The sequence below is a fragment of the Thamnophis elegans genome, chromosome 13, assembly GCF_009769535.1.
Source record: "Thamnophis elegans isolate rThaEle1 chromosome 13, rThaEle1.pri, whole genome shotgun sequence".
Taxonomy (NCBI): Eukaryota; Metazoa; Chordata; class Lepidosauria; order Squamata; family Colubridae; genus Thamnophis; species Thamnophis elegans.
This window is the reverse complement of record NC_045553.1, coordinates 2,089,256-2,102,051: the sequence shown is the minus strand read 5'-3', so window position 1 is coordinate 2,102,051 and position 12,796 is coordinate 2,089,256. Positions and strand designations below refer to the sequence as shown.

At 48.7% G+C, this 12,796-nt stretch overlaps 1 protein-coding gene across 1 annotated transcript in view; it reads right to left on the bottom strand.

The window, feature by feature from the left end:
• The window catches only part of HIP1R (huntingtin interacting protein 1 related), a 66,914-nt gene extending 54,497 nt beyond the window's left edge, over window positions 1-12,417 (bottom strand). Inside the window, exon 1 of the mRNA XM_032229112.1 lies at window positions 12,241-12,417. Coding sequence (XP_032085003.1) covers window positions 12,241-12,333 — 93 coding nt within the window. The 5' untranslated portion in view covers window positions 12,334-12,417. The remainder of the gene's footprint in view (window positions 1-12,240) is intronic.
• Between the last annotated feature and the right edge of the window lie 379 nt (window positions 12,418-12,796).

Sequence of the window (12,796 nt, the reverse complement as noted above, 5' to 3'; positions counted from 1 at the left end):
TCTATCTGTCATCTCTTTATCTCTATCAATCTATCCATCATCTATATTTATTTCTATATCTATCCATCTGTGTCTGTGTCTGTCTATCTATCTATCATCTATCTATCTATCTATCTATCTATCTATCTATCTATCTATCTATCTATCTATCTATCTATCTATCATCTATCATATATCTATCTATCATCTATCTATCTATCTATCTATCTATCTATCTATCTATCTATCTATCTATCTATCTATCTATCATCTATCTATACACTGAGTTTCCCCTGAAAATAAGACAGGGTCTTATTTTCTTTTGCCCCCCCCCACCCTAAAATAAACACTTGGCCTTATTTTCGGGGAGGTCTTATTATTTTTGAGGTGCAGGAGGAAGAGGTGAGTGGGGTCACCTCATGGCTGCTGCTGTGTTGCAGTATTTCCGGGGGAGGGTCTTATTTTAGCCCCTGTGCTCAAAAGCTCCGATTGGGATTATTATCCAGGGAGGTCCTATTTTGGGGGAAACGGGGGGGGGGGTACTACTAGTTTGCCATGTGAGCGTGTTATTTTCTTGATGGTCCCTTGATTCGGCTGTTGTTCCCTTTTCTAAATTGTTAACTCCTTGATTGGCGTTATTGTTGAACTGTGCGATTGTTGCTTCTAGTATCACGCTTGGAGACCCGGACACACCCCATTTCCAAATCTGAGCACCTTCCACCAAACAGGCTCTTCATGCCAGCTTCCCAAGCACCCACCGTCTCCCCCCGCCTTCTTCCGAAAGGACCCAGGGAGGAGAAAAGGGGAAGCGAGATGAAGTCACCAGAGGGACCTTCAGCTTCGTCCTTAGAAGACGAACTTGTCTTTCTAGTTTCGACACCGGCGGCTTCCTTGTTGTGAAAGCCTCGTTTCCGTCGCGGTGATCTCATTTCCCCTTCGGCACCTGATTCTTCAGCCGCAGAAGGAGGAGGAAGGAACACGACACCAACGTATTGGTGTCAGCTTCCCGTGAGTTGTCATTTGACCTCGGGTGAGCCAAATCGCCCCGAAAACATCTCAGGAGAGCTTGTAATTCCAATCGAAGCCAATACAATACAATGCAATAGCAGAGTTGGAAGGGACCTTGGAGGTCTTCTAGTCCACCCCCCTGCCTAGGCAGGAAACCCTACATCGTTTCAGACAAATGGCTATCCAGCATCTCCTTAAAGACTACCAGTGTTGGGTCATTCACAACTTCTGTTCCACTGATTAATTGATCTCACTGTCAGGAAATTTCTCCTCGGTTCTAAGTTGCTTCTCTCCTTGATTAGTTTCCACCCGTTGCTTCTTGTTCTGGTGCTTTGGAGAATAGCTTGACTCCCTCTTCTTTTGGGGCAGCCCCTGAGATATTGGAAGACTGCTATCATGAATCCCCTGGTCCTTCTTTTCATTAAAATAGACATACCCAGTTCCTGCAACCGTTCTTCATATGTTTTGGCCTCCCAGTCCCCTAATCCTCTTTCTTGCTCTTCTCTGCACTCTTTCCAGAGTCTTCACATCTTTTCTACATCAATACAATACAATAGCAGAGTTGGAAGGGACCTTGGAGGTCTTCTAGTCCAACCCCCTGCCTAGACAGGAAACCCTACACTGTTTCAGACAAATGGCTCTCCAACATCTTCTTAAAGACTTCCAGTGTTGGGGCGTTCCCAACTTTTGGAGGCAACTTCTGTTCCACTGATTAATTGTTCTCACTGTCAGGAAATTTCTCCTGAGTTCTAACTTGCTTCTCTCCTCGATTAGTTTCCACCCATTGCTTCTTGTTCTGCCCTCGGGTGTCTTGGAGAATAGTTTGACTCCCTCTTCTTTGTGGCAACCCCTGAGATATTGGAACACTGCTATCATGTCTCCCCTGGTCCTTCTTTTCATTAAACTAAACATTCCCAGTTCCTGCAACCGTTCTTCGTATGTTTTGGCCTCCAGCCCCCTAATCATCTTTCTTGCTCTTCTCTGCACTCTTTCTAGAGTCTCCACATCTTTTCTACATCAATACAATACAATAGCAGAGTTGGAAGGGACCTTGGAGATCTTCTAGTCCAACCCCCTGCCTAGGCAGGAAACCCTACACCGTTTCAGACAAATGGCTCTCCAACATCTTCTTAAAGACTTCCAGTGTTGGGGCATTCACAACTTCTGTTCCACTGATTAATTGTTCTCACTGTCAGGAACTTTCTCCTCAATTCTAAGTTGCTTCTCTCCTTGATTAGTTTCCACCCATTGCTTCTTGTCCTGGTGCTTTGGAGAATAGCTTGACTCCCTCTTCTTTTGGGGCAACCCCTGAGATATTGGAAGGCTGCTATCATGTCTCCCCTGGTCCTTCTTTTCATTAAACCCATTTCCTGCAACCGTTCTTCATATGTTTCAGCCTCCAGTCCCCTAATCCTCTTTCTTGCTCTTCTCTGCACTCTTTCTAGAGTCTCCACATCTTTTCTACATCGTGGCAACCAAAACTGAATGCCATATTCCAAGTGTGGCCTTACCAAGGCCTTATAAAGTGGTATCAACCCTTCACGTGATCTTGATTCTATCCCTCAAATACTGGAAGACTGCTATCATGTCTCCCCTGGTCCTTCTTTTCATTAAACTAGACCTACCCAGTTCCTGCAACCATTTTTCATATGTTTTAGTCTCCAGCCCCCTAATCATCTTTCTTACTCTTCTCTGCACTCTTTCTAGAGCCTCCACATCTTTTCTACATCAATACAATACAATAGCAGAGTTGGAAGGGACCTTGGAGGTCTTCTAGTCCAACCCCCTGCCTAGGCAGGAAACCCTACACCGCTTCAGACAAATGTCTATCCAACATCTTCTTAAAGACTTCCAGTGTTGGGGCATTTACAACTTCTGTTCCACTGATTAATTGTTCTCACTGTCAGGAACTTTCTCCTCAGTTCTAAGTTGCTTCTCTCCTTGATTAGTTTCCACCCATTGCTTCTTGTTCTGGTGCTTTGGAGAATAGCTTGACTCCCTCTTCTTTTGGGGCAACCCCTGAGATATCGGAAGACTGCTATCATGTCTCCCCTGGTCCTTCTTTTCATTAAACTAGACATCCCCAGTTCCTGCAACCGTTCTTCATATGTTTTAGCCTCCAGTCCCCTAATCCTCTTTCTTGCTCTTCTCTGCACTCTTTCTAGAGTCTCCACATCTTTTTTACATCGTGGCGACCAAAACTGAATGCCATATTCCAAGTGTGGCCTTACCAAGGTCTTATAAAGTGGTATTAATACTTCACGTGATCTTGATTCTATCCCTCAAATACTGGAAGACTGCTATCCTGTCTCCCCTAGTCCTTCTTTTCATTAAACTAATCCAGTTCCTGCAACCGTTCTTCATATGTTTCAGCCTCCAGTCCCCTAATCCTCTTTCTTGCTCTTCTCTGCACTCTTTCTAAAGTCTCCACATCTTTTCTACATCGTGGCGACCAAAACCGAATGCCGCATTCCACGTGTGGCCTTATAAAATGCTATTAACACTTCAAGCTGTGATCCCATTGAAGGACATCTGGCAGCCGTCTCTCTGCCAACAGCTGGCATGCCTTTCCGGGACACCCATGGCGGGCAGAGAACAGGAATGCAAGGATGCCATTCCTGGGTGTGCTGCGACGGTCTTCCCACACAGATCCAGCTGGGAGTTACCAAGAAGGTGGAGGAACATCCTCTGTCTTGGCTGTGTTGTTCCCCTTGGAAAAGCAATTAAGAGGAGATGACTCAACCTCCAATTTACAGACAATGATGTCCGGGGCGAACAAAGCTTATCTCAAGTTTCCATTTCAAAAGAGGCCCAGATGGGAAGCGAACAAGCCAGCATTCTTGGCAGGCACCAGTAGAGAAGGAGGGAGAGGGAGGGATGTCCACGCAGGGAGCTCGCATTTATGTCAAGAGAATGAGAGCCAGAATGAATTCAACCCACAGAGGATGGAAGGGGTGGGGGCTTCATCGGGATGTGCTTTCTTTGCGACGGTTAGGGAGGAAAAAAATTGTAGAACGACAAAGTTGGAAGGGATCTTTGGAGGACATCTAGTCCACCTCCCAGGAAACCTTACAGGACCAGATCCTCAGAGGTGGGGGGACATTTGAGGTACAACAACTCAAGAATTCCCTCCTGGATAAAACTGTGGCCGAAGAAGGAAGCACAGGTGGACCTCAACCAAAAAGGGAGCCCAACATCTCTGCCGCTAAGAGGAACAGCTGTTAAGCTTTGCCTTGTTTAACGACCTTCCCTGCCGGTTATGAAGGGGAATGATGGGATTCTCCTTTCAATTATGGAACTTCTCTTCCTCCATGGACCTTCTCCAACGCTGGAGAGGACATCTAGAGTTTGGGCCGGACCCATCTACCTGAGGGGTATCCTGGCCACCAGGTCAACCCCCCAAGTTTCCATATTCTTCCAAATCCATCTTTTCTTTCTTTGTTCCTTCTGCTTCTCTCCTCCTTTCAATGGTTTTGATCCTCTGGAGAAGAAACCACGTTTGGGGGGGGGGGGGGTTGTATATAAAGTTGTTTTTATTTTTTCATTTTCATAACATATAATCTCACATTATTTTATTACATAGCCAACATGGTATTGTATTATTAAATGTCGACATCAATTCATCTTACCATCAACTCCAAAAAAACAATTATTGGCTCTTCTGCTCTCCATACACCATATTTGTACCTTATCCATCACTTTCTTCTCCCTCTCTCTCCTCCCTCCCTCCCTCCTTTCTTCCCTCTGTCATCCTTCTCTTCTCTTCTTTCCTTACCTCTCTCCTCCTCTCTCCTTTCCACTCCTCCTTTCTCTTCTCCTCTTCCCCCTCCTCTTCTATCCCTCTCTTCTTTCCTTACCTCTCTCCTTTTCCTCTCTCCCCTTTCCAATCCTCCTTTTTCTTCTCCTCTTCTCCCTCCTCTCTCCTATCCTTCTCTTCTTCCCTTACCTCTCTCCTTCTCCTCTCTCCCCTTTCCACTCCTCCTTTCTCTCCTCCTCTTCCTCCTCCTCTCTTCTATCCCTCTCTTCTTTCCTTACCTCTCTCCTTCTCCTCTCTCCCCTTTCCACTCCTCCTTTCTCTTCTACTCTTCCCCCTCCTCTCTCCTATCCCTCTCTTCTTTCCTTACCTCTCCTTCTCCTCTCTCCCCTTTCCATTCCTCCTTTCTCTCCTCCTCTTCCCCCTTCTCTCCTATCCCTCTCTTCTTTCCTTACCTCTCTCCTTCTCCTCTCCCCTTTCCACTCCTCCTTTCTCTCCTCCTCTCTCCTATCCTCTTCTTTCCTTACCTCTCTCCTTCTCTCTCCCCTTTCCACTCCTCCTCTTCTCTCTCCTCTCCTTCTCTTCTTTCCTTACCTCTCTCCTTCTCCTCTCTCCCCTTTCCATTCCTCCTTCCTTTCCTCCTCTTCCCCCTCCTCTCTCCTATCCCTCTCTTCTTCCCTTACCTCTCTCCTTCTCCTCTCTCCCTTTTCCACTCCTCCTTTCTCTCCTCCTCTTCCCCCTCCTCTCTCCTATCCCTCTCTTCTTTCCTTACCTCTCTCCTTCTCTCTCCCCTTTCCACTCCTCCTCTTCTCTCTCCTCTCCTTCTCTTCTTTCCTTACCTCTCTCCTTCTCCTCTCTCCCCTTTCCATTCCTCCTTCCTTTCCTCCTCTTCCCCCTCCTCTCTCCTATCCCTCTCTTCTTCCCTTACCTCTCTCCTTCTCCTCTCTCCCTTTTCCACTCCTCCTTTCTCTCCTCCTCTTCCCCCTCCTCTCTCCTATCCCTCTCTTCTTTCCTTACCTCTCTCCTTCTCCTCTCCCCTTTCCACTCCCCCTTTCTCTCCTCCTCTTCCCCTTCCTCTCTCCTATCCCTCTCTTCTTTCCTTACCTCTCCTCCTTCTCCTCTCTCCCCCTTTCCACTCCTCCTTTCTCTCCTCCTCTTCCCCCCCTGCCCTCTCTCCTATCCCTCTCTTCCTCCCTTACCTCTCTCCTCTACTTCCCACTCTTCCTCTCATTTACTTGGTGTATTTCAGCTTCTGAGCAAGCTCCGTTTTATGTTGATGGTATTTATAATTCCTGTTCAGTATACATATTTAATTTTGACATATATCTTCCTCCTCCTTTCTTTTTAAAGAAATAGAACGAAAAAAAAGTATACATATTTAGTCGTTGTGCTTTTAAACCCTCCAATGGCTGTGATCAGGGTGTCGTTGAAGTGGGGGGGGGTGGAGAGAGAGTTGCATCACACCTTATCCAAGCAGGGCTCCAAAATCTTTCCTAGCTAAGAGATAACACACCAGCTATCTCGGGTCAGAGAGGCAATATATAAAGTTAATCATTAATTCCAGAAGCACTTTTTATAATATACCTGGGTGCGTGTGTGTGTGGAGCCCAGCTAGGTTTCTCCTTGCTGGTGATCTGAAAAGGATCCCCCTTTTTTTTTTGGCATGACCAAAGGTAGATTTCCAGCAGCCGGTCTAGGATCCCAAGAATCTTGCCCTCCGTTTCCATGCCAAGATCCTTTTAGGCTGATCTTCACTTTGCATCTTAGACTAACTGGAGAGCAACATGTCTGAAATGGTATTATAGTCTCTTGCTTGAGGGGGGGTTGGACTAGAAGACCTCTGGGGTACCTTCTGACCCCGAGATTCTATGTTGAATTAGCCCTCGGAAAGGTTTGCAGGAGAGAGACGGCCTCTGGGATGAGTAGGCTCCTTATTAGGGATGATATGAGAGCAATTTTCCAAATATCTGAATGGCTGCCACCGAGAGGAGGGGGGCCAATTTATTCTCCAAGTCAGAACAAGAAGCAACGAGTGGAAACTTATCAAGGAGAGAAGGAACCAGGAATTATGCAGAATCTTCCTAACAGGGAGGAGAATTAACCCGTGGAACAACTTGCCACCAGAAGTTGCGGGGGGCTTCATCACTGGAGGTTTTTAAGAATACGCGCAATGAACGCTTGTGTTGCTGCAGAGAATCTCCCCCTTTGGGGTCTTTTTGTGGGGATCGAAGGGGGGCAGAAATTCCCACTTGGGGTCTGCTTCAGCCTCCTGGTGGGGGGCTTTGGGCGAAGGCTGGAGGGAAGAGCCGCTGGTGGGGAAGAGCCGGAGAGCCTCGTTCCAGTGGGACTGCATCCTGGCCTGAAACTGGCTGACCATCTCAGCCCGCTGAGCCTCCAGGCGCCGGCACCTTGCCACTCCCGCAGGTCTTCCCCCTGCTTGGAAAAACCATGCTCCTAGTCCTCAGTGAGGAGCATCTGCTGAGCCTCTTTCTCGGTCAGATCCAATTTGAACTGAACTCTTTCTCCTGGGGGCTGCTTAGCTCCAGCAACTGCTTCCTGTTGGGGGCCCTAAGGAGCCCGGGCGGGCAGGCGAGGAGTGGCTGGTAGAGGCTGGCGAGGCGCCCCTTGACGTGAGTGACATCGAGTTGGCCACGCCCACCCAGTCACATGCCCACCTAGCCACGCCCGCCACGCCGGTCATTAGGCAGATCCTATTAGTGGTCCTCTGGATTTAAAATTATGAATTTAGTGGTCCCTGAGATCCGAAATGTTGGGGAATGCTCAATTAGAAGACCTCCAAGGTCCCGTTCATCTCTATTCTGATTGAAGGCTACGAGCATCAAGCTGAGCTCTTTGAAAAGACACAAAACTGATCGAAAATCCGTATTCTCGGTGACTTCAAAGGGTTCCTGAGAGATTTCATGGCTTTCTCCTTCACCAGGGGTTATAAAACTATCCTGAAGAGGTGTTTATACATGAGATAATTGCAGGACCGAGGGAGATGGCGAAGTTTCTGAAACAATTAACAGTAGGACCACAACCCAAAATTTCTGCGGCTCAGCCAGACAATTATTACCCCAATAACTCACACGTCAGTTAAAGTGCCCCGATAAAGGTTTAGCTTGCCTACCAAAACTTAATAATTTGATAAAGAGATCCACAAGACAGCTTAAGCTATGCAGACTGTCACTGGGATATTTTGTTAAGACGGACATCCTTCTTACCTACATTTTGCAAAGGTACCCCAGAAAGATTGGAAGGAGCCTTCTAGCTAACGAAACATGTCTTAGGATGTAAAGCTGTGATGTAAAAAAGATGCGGAGACTCTAGAAAGAGTGCAGAGAAGAGCAACAATGAACGGTTGCAGGAGCTGGGTAGGTCTAGTTTAATGAAAAGGAGGACCAGGGGAGACATGATAGCATCTTCCAATATCTCAGGGGTTGCCACCAAGAAGAGGGACTCAAGCTATTCTCCAAAGCACCTGAGGGCAGAACAAGAAGCAATGGGTGGAAACTAATCAAAGAGAAAAGCAACTTAGAACCAAGAAGAGATTTCCTGACAGTGAGAACAATTAATCAGTGGAACAGAAGTTGCCTCCAGAAGCTGTGAATGCTCCAACACTGGAAGTTTTTAATAAGATGTTGGATAGCCATTTGTCTGAAACGGTGTAGGGTTTCCTGCCTGAGTAGGGGGTTGGACTAGAAGACCTCCAAGGTCCCTTCCAACTTTGCTATTCTATTCTATTGTGCTGCAAGGCAAACCTATTTACAGGAGCAATCTGCATTTGCACAGTCATAAATTTCAGCCCGGGTATTACGAGGCCAACATTGTTTTAATAATAATAATAATTATCATCACACAATTCATACCGGAAGACAAACACGAACAGCAACTGCCAACTTTGGATTAATGTAAACAAAACTATTTTTTCGTCCTTGCTTTACTCAAGGACAATAACCTACGCACGAAATGTAGATTTTGCTTACTTGTGGGAAAGGGACAGCCAAATTTGGGGCGGGGGCGTGAAAATCAAGCTATCAGCTTCGAAGAATTGAAATTAAAATTGTGTTTTTGTGTGTGTGTGTGTTATTCAAACAGCCTGCCTGATCAAAACCCTGAAATGGATTTTTGTTATGTTTTTACGACTCCAAGCCTTGGCAGATGCCAAACTGGATTTGCTAGAATAACTAGGTGTGTGTGTGTGTGGTGGTGGTGGGGGGGGGGGAATCCTAAAGTTTGTTGTGTGTTTAAGTTTGTCGGAAGGAACCCAAAGTGCTTTTGAGAAAGAGTGTGAGAATGGAACTTAGAAAGAAAGTTTGCCAATTCACTTGAAGATGGATTTTTTTAAAAAATGGGAGTTTGTGTCTCCGCATAAAAATTCAAGGCCGTGTCACCTACAATTAGCACAAAGGTGTTCAGCCGTGAAAGAGGATTGGCCAACTTCCTGGTTCTCTCCAAGGGCCATCTTAGGCACTAAATATTACATTTTAAATCAGTTTTAAAAACTCCCACCGTTTTAAACAGCCTCCTCTGTCCCTAGTGCGGCTTTGGGACGTTTTGAATAATGGGAAAGAATTCTGCACATGGTAAAAGAATCATTTGACTTCACGTGATTTCCTAACGCCTTCGTTGAGAAAAATCAAGACACCGCTAGTTAAAAATAATCCACGTCTCTACGTCTCTACGTTGAACGGGAAAAGAAAAATAAACAAATACACCATTGAATTTCCATCGAATCCACCCTAAAATATAAAGGGAAATATTTCCTAGTGGCACAGAAATGTTTTGTACTCTCTGCTCGCTTCAACAGCTGCTGTGGGCAGGAAAGCTATGAAAACTGGATTCGTGATCATCTAAAGAGCAACAAATTCCTATGAAAAAGATGATTTAAGATATGCAATAGTCCCAAAAAAGGCAAGGAAAAAATAGAAATGATTAGAATCATCACAAATGATTGCATCAATTAGGAATACGCTCAATTTTTGCTTCCCCAAATTATACACAGAGGAGATAGTTATGTTATAGAAGTGGGTTTTTTCTCAATCCTGGCTGCTTGAAAACGGGTGGACTTCAACTCCCAGAATCCCCCAGCCTGAGGAATTCTGGGAGTTGAAGTCCAACTGTCTTCGAACAGCCACGGTTGAGAAACACGGTCGACAGATCGAGAAAATACATCAAATTTCAACAAAGACAAATCCTGTCGTGGCCGGAAACTTGGCAACAGCGACGGCAATCACTCTTAAGCATGTGCAGAGTGCGTTCCCTTCCTCACCCCTGAATCGCAACTCGAATCTCAAACACATCCCAGCAGAAAAAAATAAAATAAAATCTTAATTTGTATCCTTTGCTAGCCCCATCCTGAAGCTATTCATGCCTATGCAGAAACTTGGGGGTAGCAACCCAAAAACGATCAACAAGCTTGCAAGGATCGACAGGAAGCCTCTGATATTTCGGGCCTTTTCCAGAGCAAAGGATCCAAATCCATATCCAAAATATTCAGGAAGAAAAGTGGAGCCAGCAGAGTTGAACGACCCAAAACAAAGGCATTGTGCGGAAGCTGTGAGATTTATTCCTCCACGCCCACCCACCGGTCAGCCAGAGGGAGACATATTTTGCGTGCGCTGGAGGAATATGCACATATATGGAGAGCACTCTTGGATAACCAACATTTTAAGATATATATATAGAGACATATTTTGCACAACTGAACTCCTCATCTAGCAGCCTTCCCTGAAATATCAAGTGATTTATAGGTTTTTAAAAATGCATCGCACATCCAGGCAGTTGGGCAGAGACGCCGAGACGTTTTAAAAAATAGAAATAAAATATTCAGAAATAAGACCCCAGCTCCCTAAACGGTTCCTTTCTGACCAAAGGCCTCCTCCGGTGGTGCTCACATCCCCAGCTGCGGAAGTTGCAGCTGGCCAGGCAGCGGTGCTGATATTTTTTCCCCCAAAAAAATTGGGGAGGGGGGAGAAGAGAGTCCACTTCCACCCTTTTAGATTGGAGCCCCCTCCCCGCTTTCAAAGCAGCCCTCCCCAGGGGTCCAAAGATCCCAGACGAGACACGGGAGACAGCCAGAAGTTTTACAGCGTTGCAAATAATGAAAGGCAGCAGAATTAAAACTCAGAAATAACCATTGCATCGTTGCAATATTCATAATAATAATTAACTTGGAATGTATGGGGTGATTGGGAGCCTGGGGAGGTTGGGTATTTATTTCGGCTGCCCGCGTGGCTTTTTAAGGTCTGCACTCCCCCCCCCAAAAGACCCCCTTTCCCACCCTCAAGGGAGAAAGGGCCTTTAAGGCATTCATCCTGATTTCCTTCCTCCTCCTCTTCCTTCCCCCCATCCCCACCCTCCATTGCCTTCCTTATGGGTTCTTTCCAGCAACCACAGCACTGGGTGGGTTTTCTTTGAAGTAAGGTGGCCCCCTCCCCAGATAAACTGCATGAGATGGTGGGTGGGGGGGACGACGACAGGGGAGAAATCGGATGCATTCTGGAAGGGGGGGTAAGATGCTCCAGGGAAGGAGAAGACCATGCAGAGGGATGGGGGGGGGGGACGCAGATGCACTTGGTAACCCCCCCTCTTTTATGGAGGGGGGGGTGCTGATCCATCTGCGGGGGTCTGCGCGATGAATGTGCCCTCCCCCTCTTTACAACCTGACAGCCCCTAGGAAACCTCGACCCCCACCACCCCAGGGCCTCCTCACCCTGCCTGCCCTCCACCCTTGGGGGGGGGCAAGAAATGATAGACCCCCTCCTTTATGGGGTGGGGGCGCTGGTTGGTCTGCGAGGTCCCTACGATGAATGAGCACCCCTTTTTGTAACCTGACAGGCCCTGGATCTTCACCCTGCCTCCCCCCCCCCATGCAAGGGGTGTGTGCAGAGGTAGATCCCCCTCAATTTTCTGGGGAGGGGGACCCCCCCCTCTTCACCCTGCCTGCCCCTTCATCCATGGGGAGAGGGGGGGGGCGCAAGATACATCTGGCAGAGCTCTCCTTTATGGGGAGGGGGCACTGATCTGCCTGCGGGGTCCCCACGAGGCGAGGGTTGGGGTGCAGGTACGCTTGGTCGATCCCCCTCCCCTTTTATGGGGAGGGGGCGCCAATGCGTCTGGATTACCCCCCCCCCACGTCGCATGGGGATTTTGGGGGGGGCAAGCAGGTTAAGGGTCTAAGTTTACAGGGAAGGGTTGCAAAAAGGGGGGGGGGGGCTCACTCATGGTGGGGACAGATCGGAGCCCCCTCCCCATAGAGGAGGGAGGGGGGGTTGCCAAATGTATCTCGTGCCCCCCTCCCCATAAAAGAGGAGGGGGAGGGGGGCTGGGGAGGGGGGGGCAGGCAGGGTGAGGAGGAGGGGGGCAGACGCATCAGCGCCCCCTCCCCATAAGAGGAGAGGGGGGATCCCCCAATGAGTGAGCCCCCTCCCCACTTTGCAGCCCCCCCCCCCTTCCTTACCGGGAAGAAGGGAAACCCCCCCCCCCCAAAGCCTTGCCTGGTTCTTGTCGAACTGCTCCCGCTCCGCCTCCAGGCTGTGCCCGACCCGGCGGCTCAGCACGCGCGCCGGGACGTTCTTGATGGTGTTCATGGCCCCCCGCGGACGCCCGCCCGGCTGCCTCGCTCCGCCGCTCCGGCTTCCTCTCCGGCCGCAGCCGCGCCTGCCAGGGAGCCCTCCGCGGGGCGTGGCCAGGGTCGTGGCCACGCCCGCCACACGCCGGCCACCAATCGGGCGGCCGCCGGGAAACCGCGCCTCCCCCTCCCCACGGGCAGCCAATCCGCGCCCGCTCGGCTGCCACGCCCCGGCCACGCCCCCACGGGACACAGACACACACTCTCCTTCCTCCTCTCTCTCCTTCCCTCTTTCTCTCCCTCTCTCTCCTTCCCCCTCTCTTTCTCTCTCTCTCCTTCCCTCCCTCTCCCCTCTCCTTCCCTCTCTCCCTCCCCTCTCCTTCCCTCTCTCCCTCCCTCCCTCTCCCTCCCTTTCTCTCCCTCCTTCCCTCTCTCCCCCTCCTCTCCTTCCCTCCCTCCCTTTCTCTCTCTCCCTCCCCTCC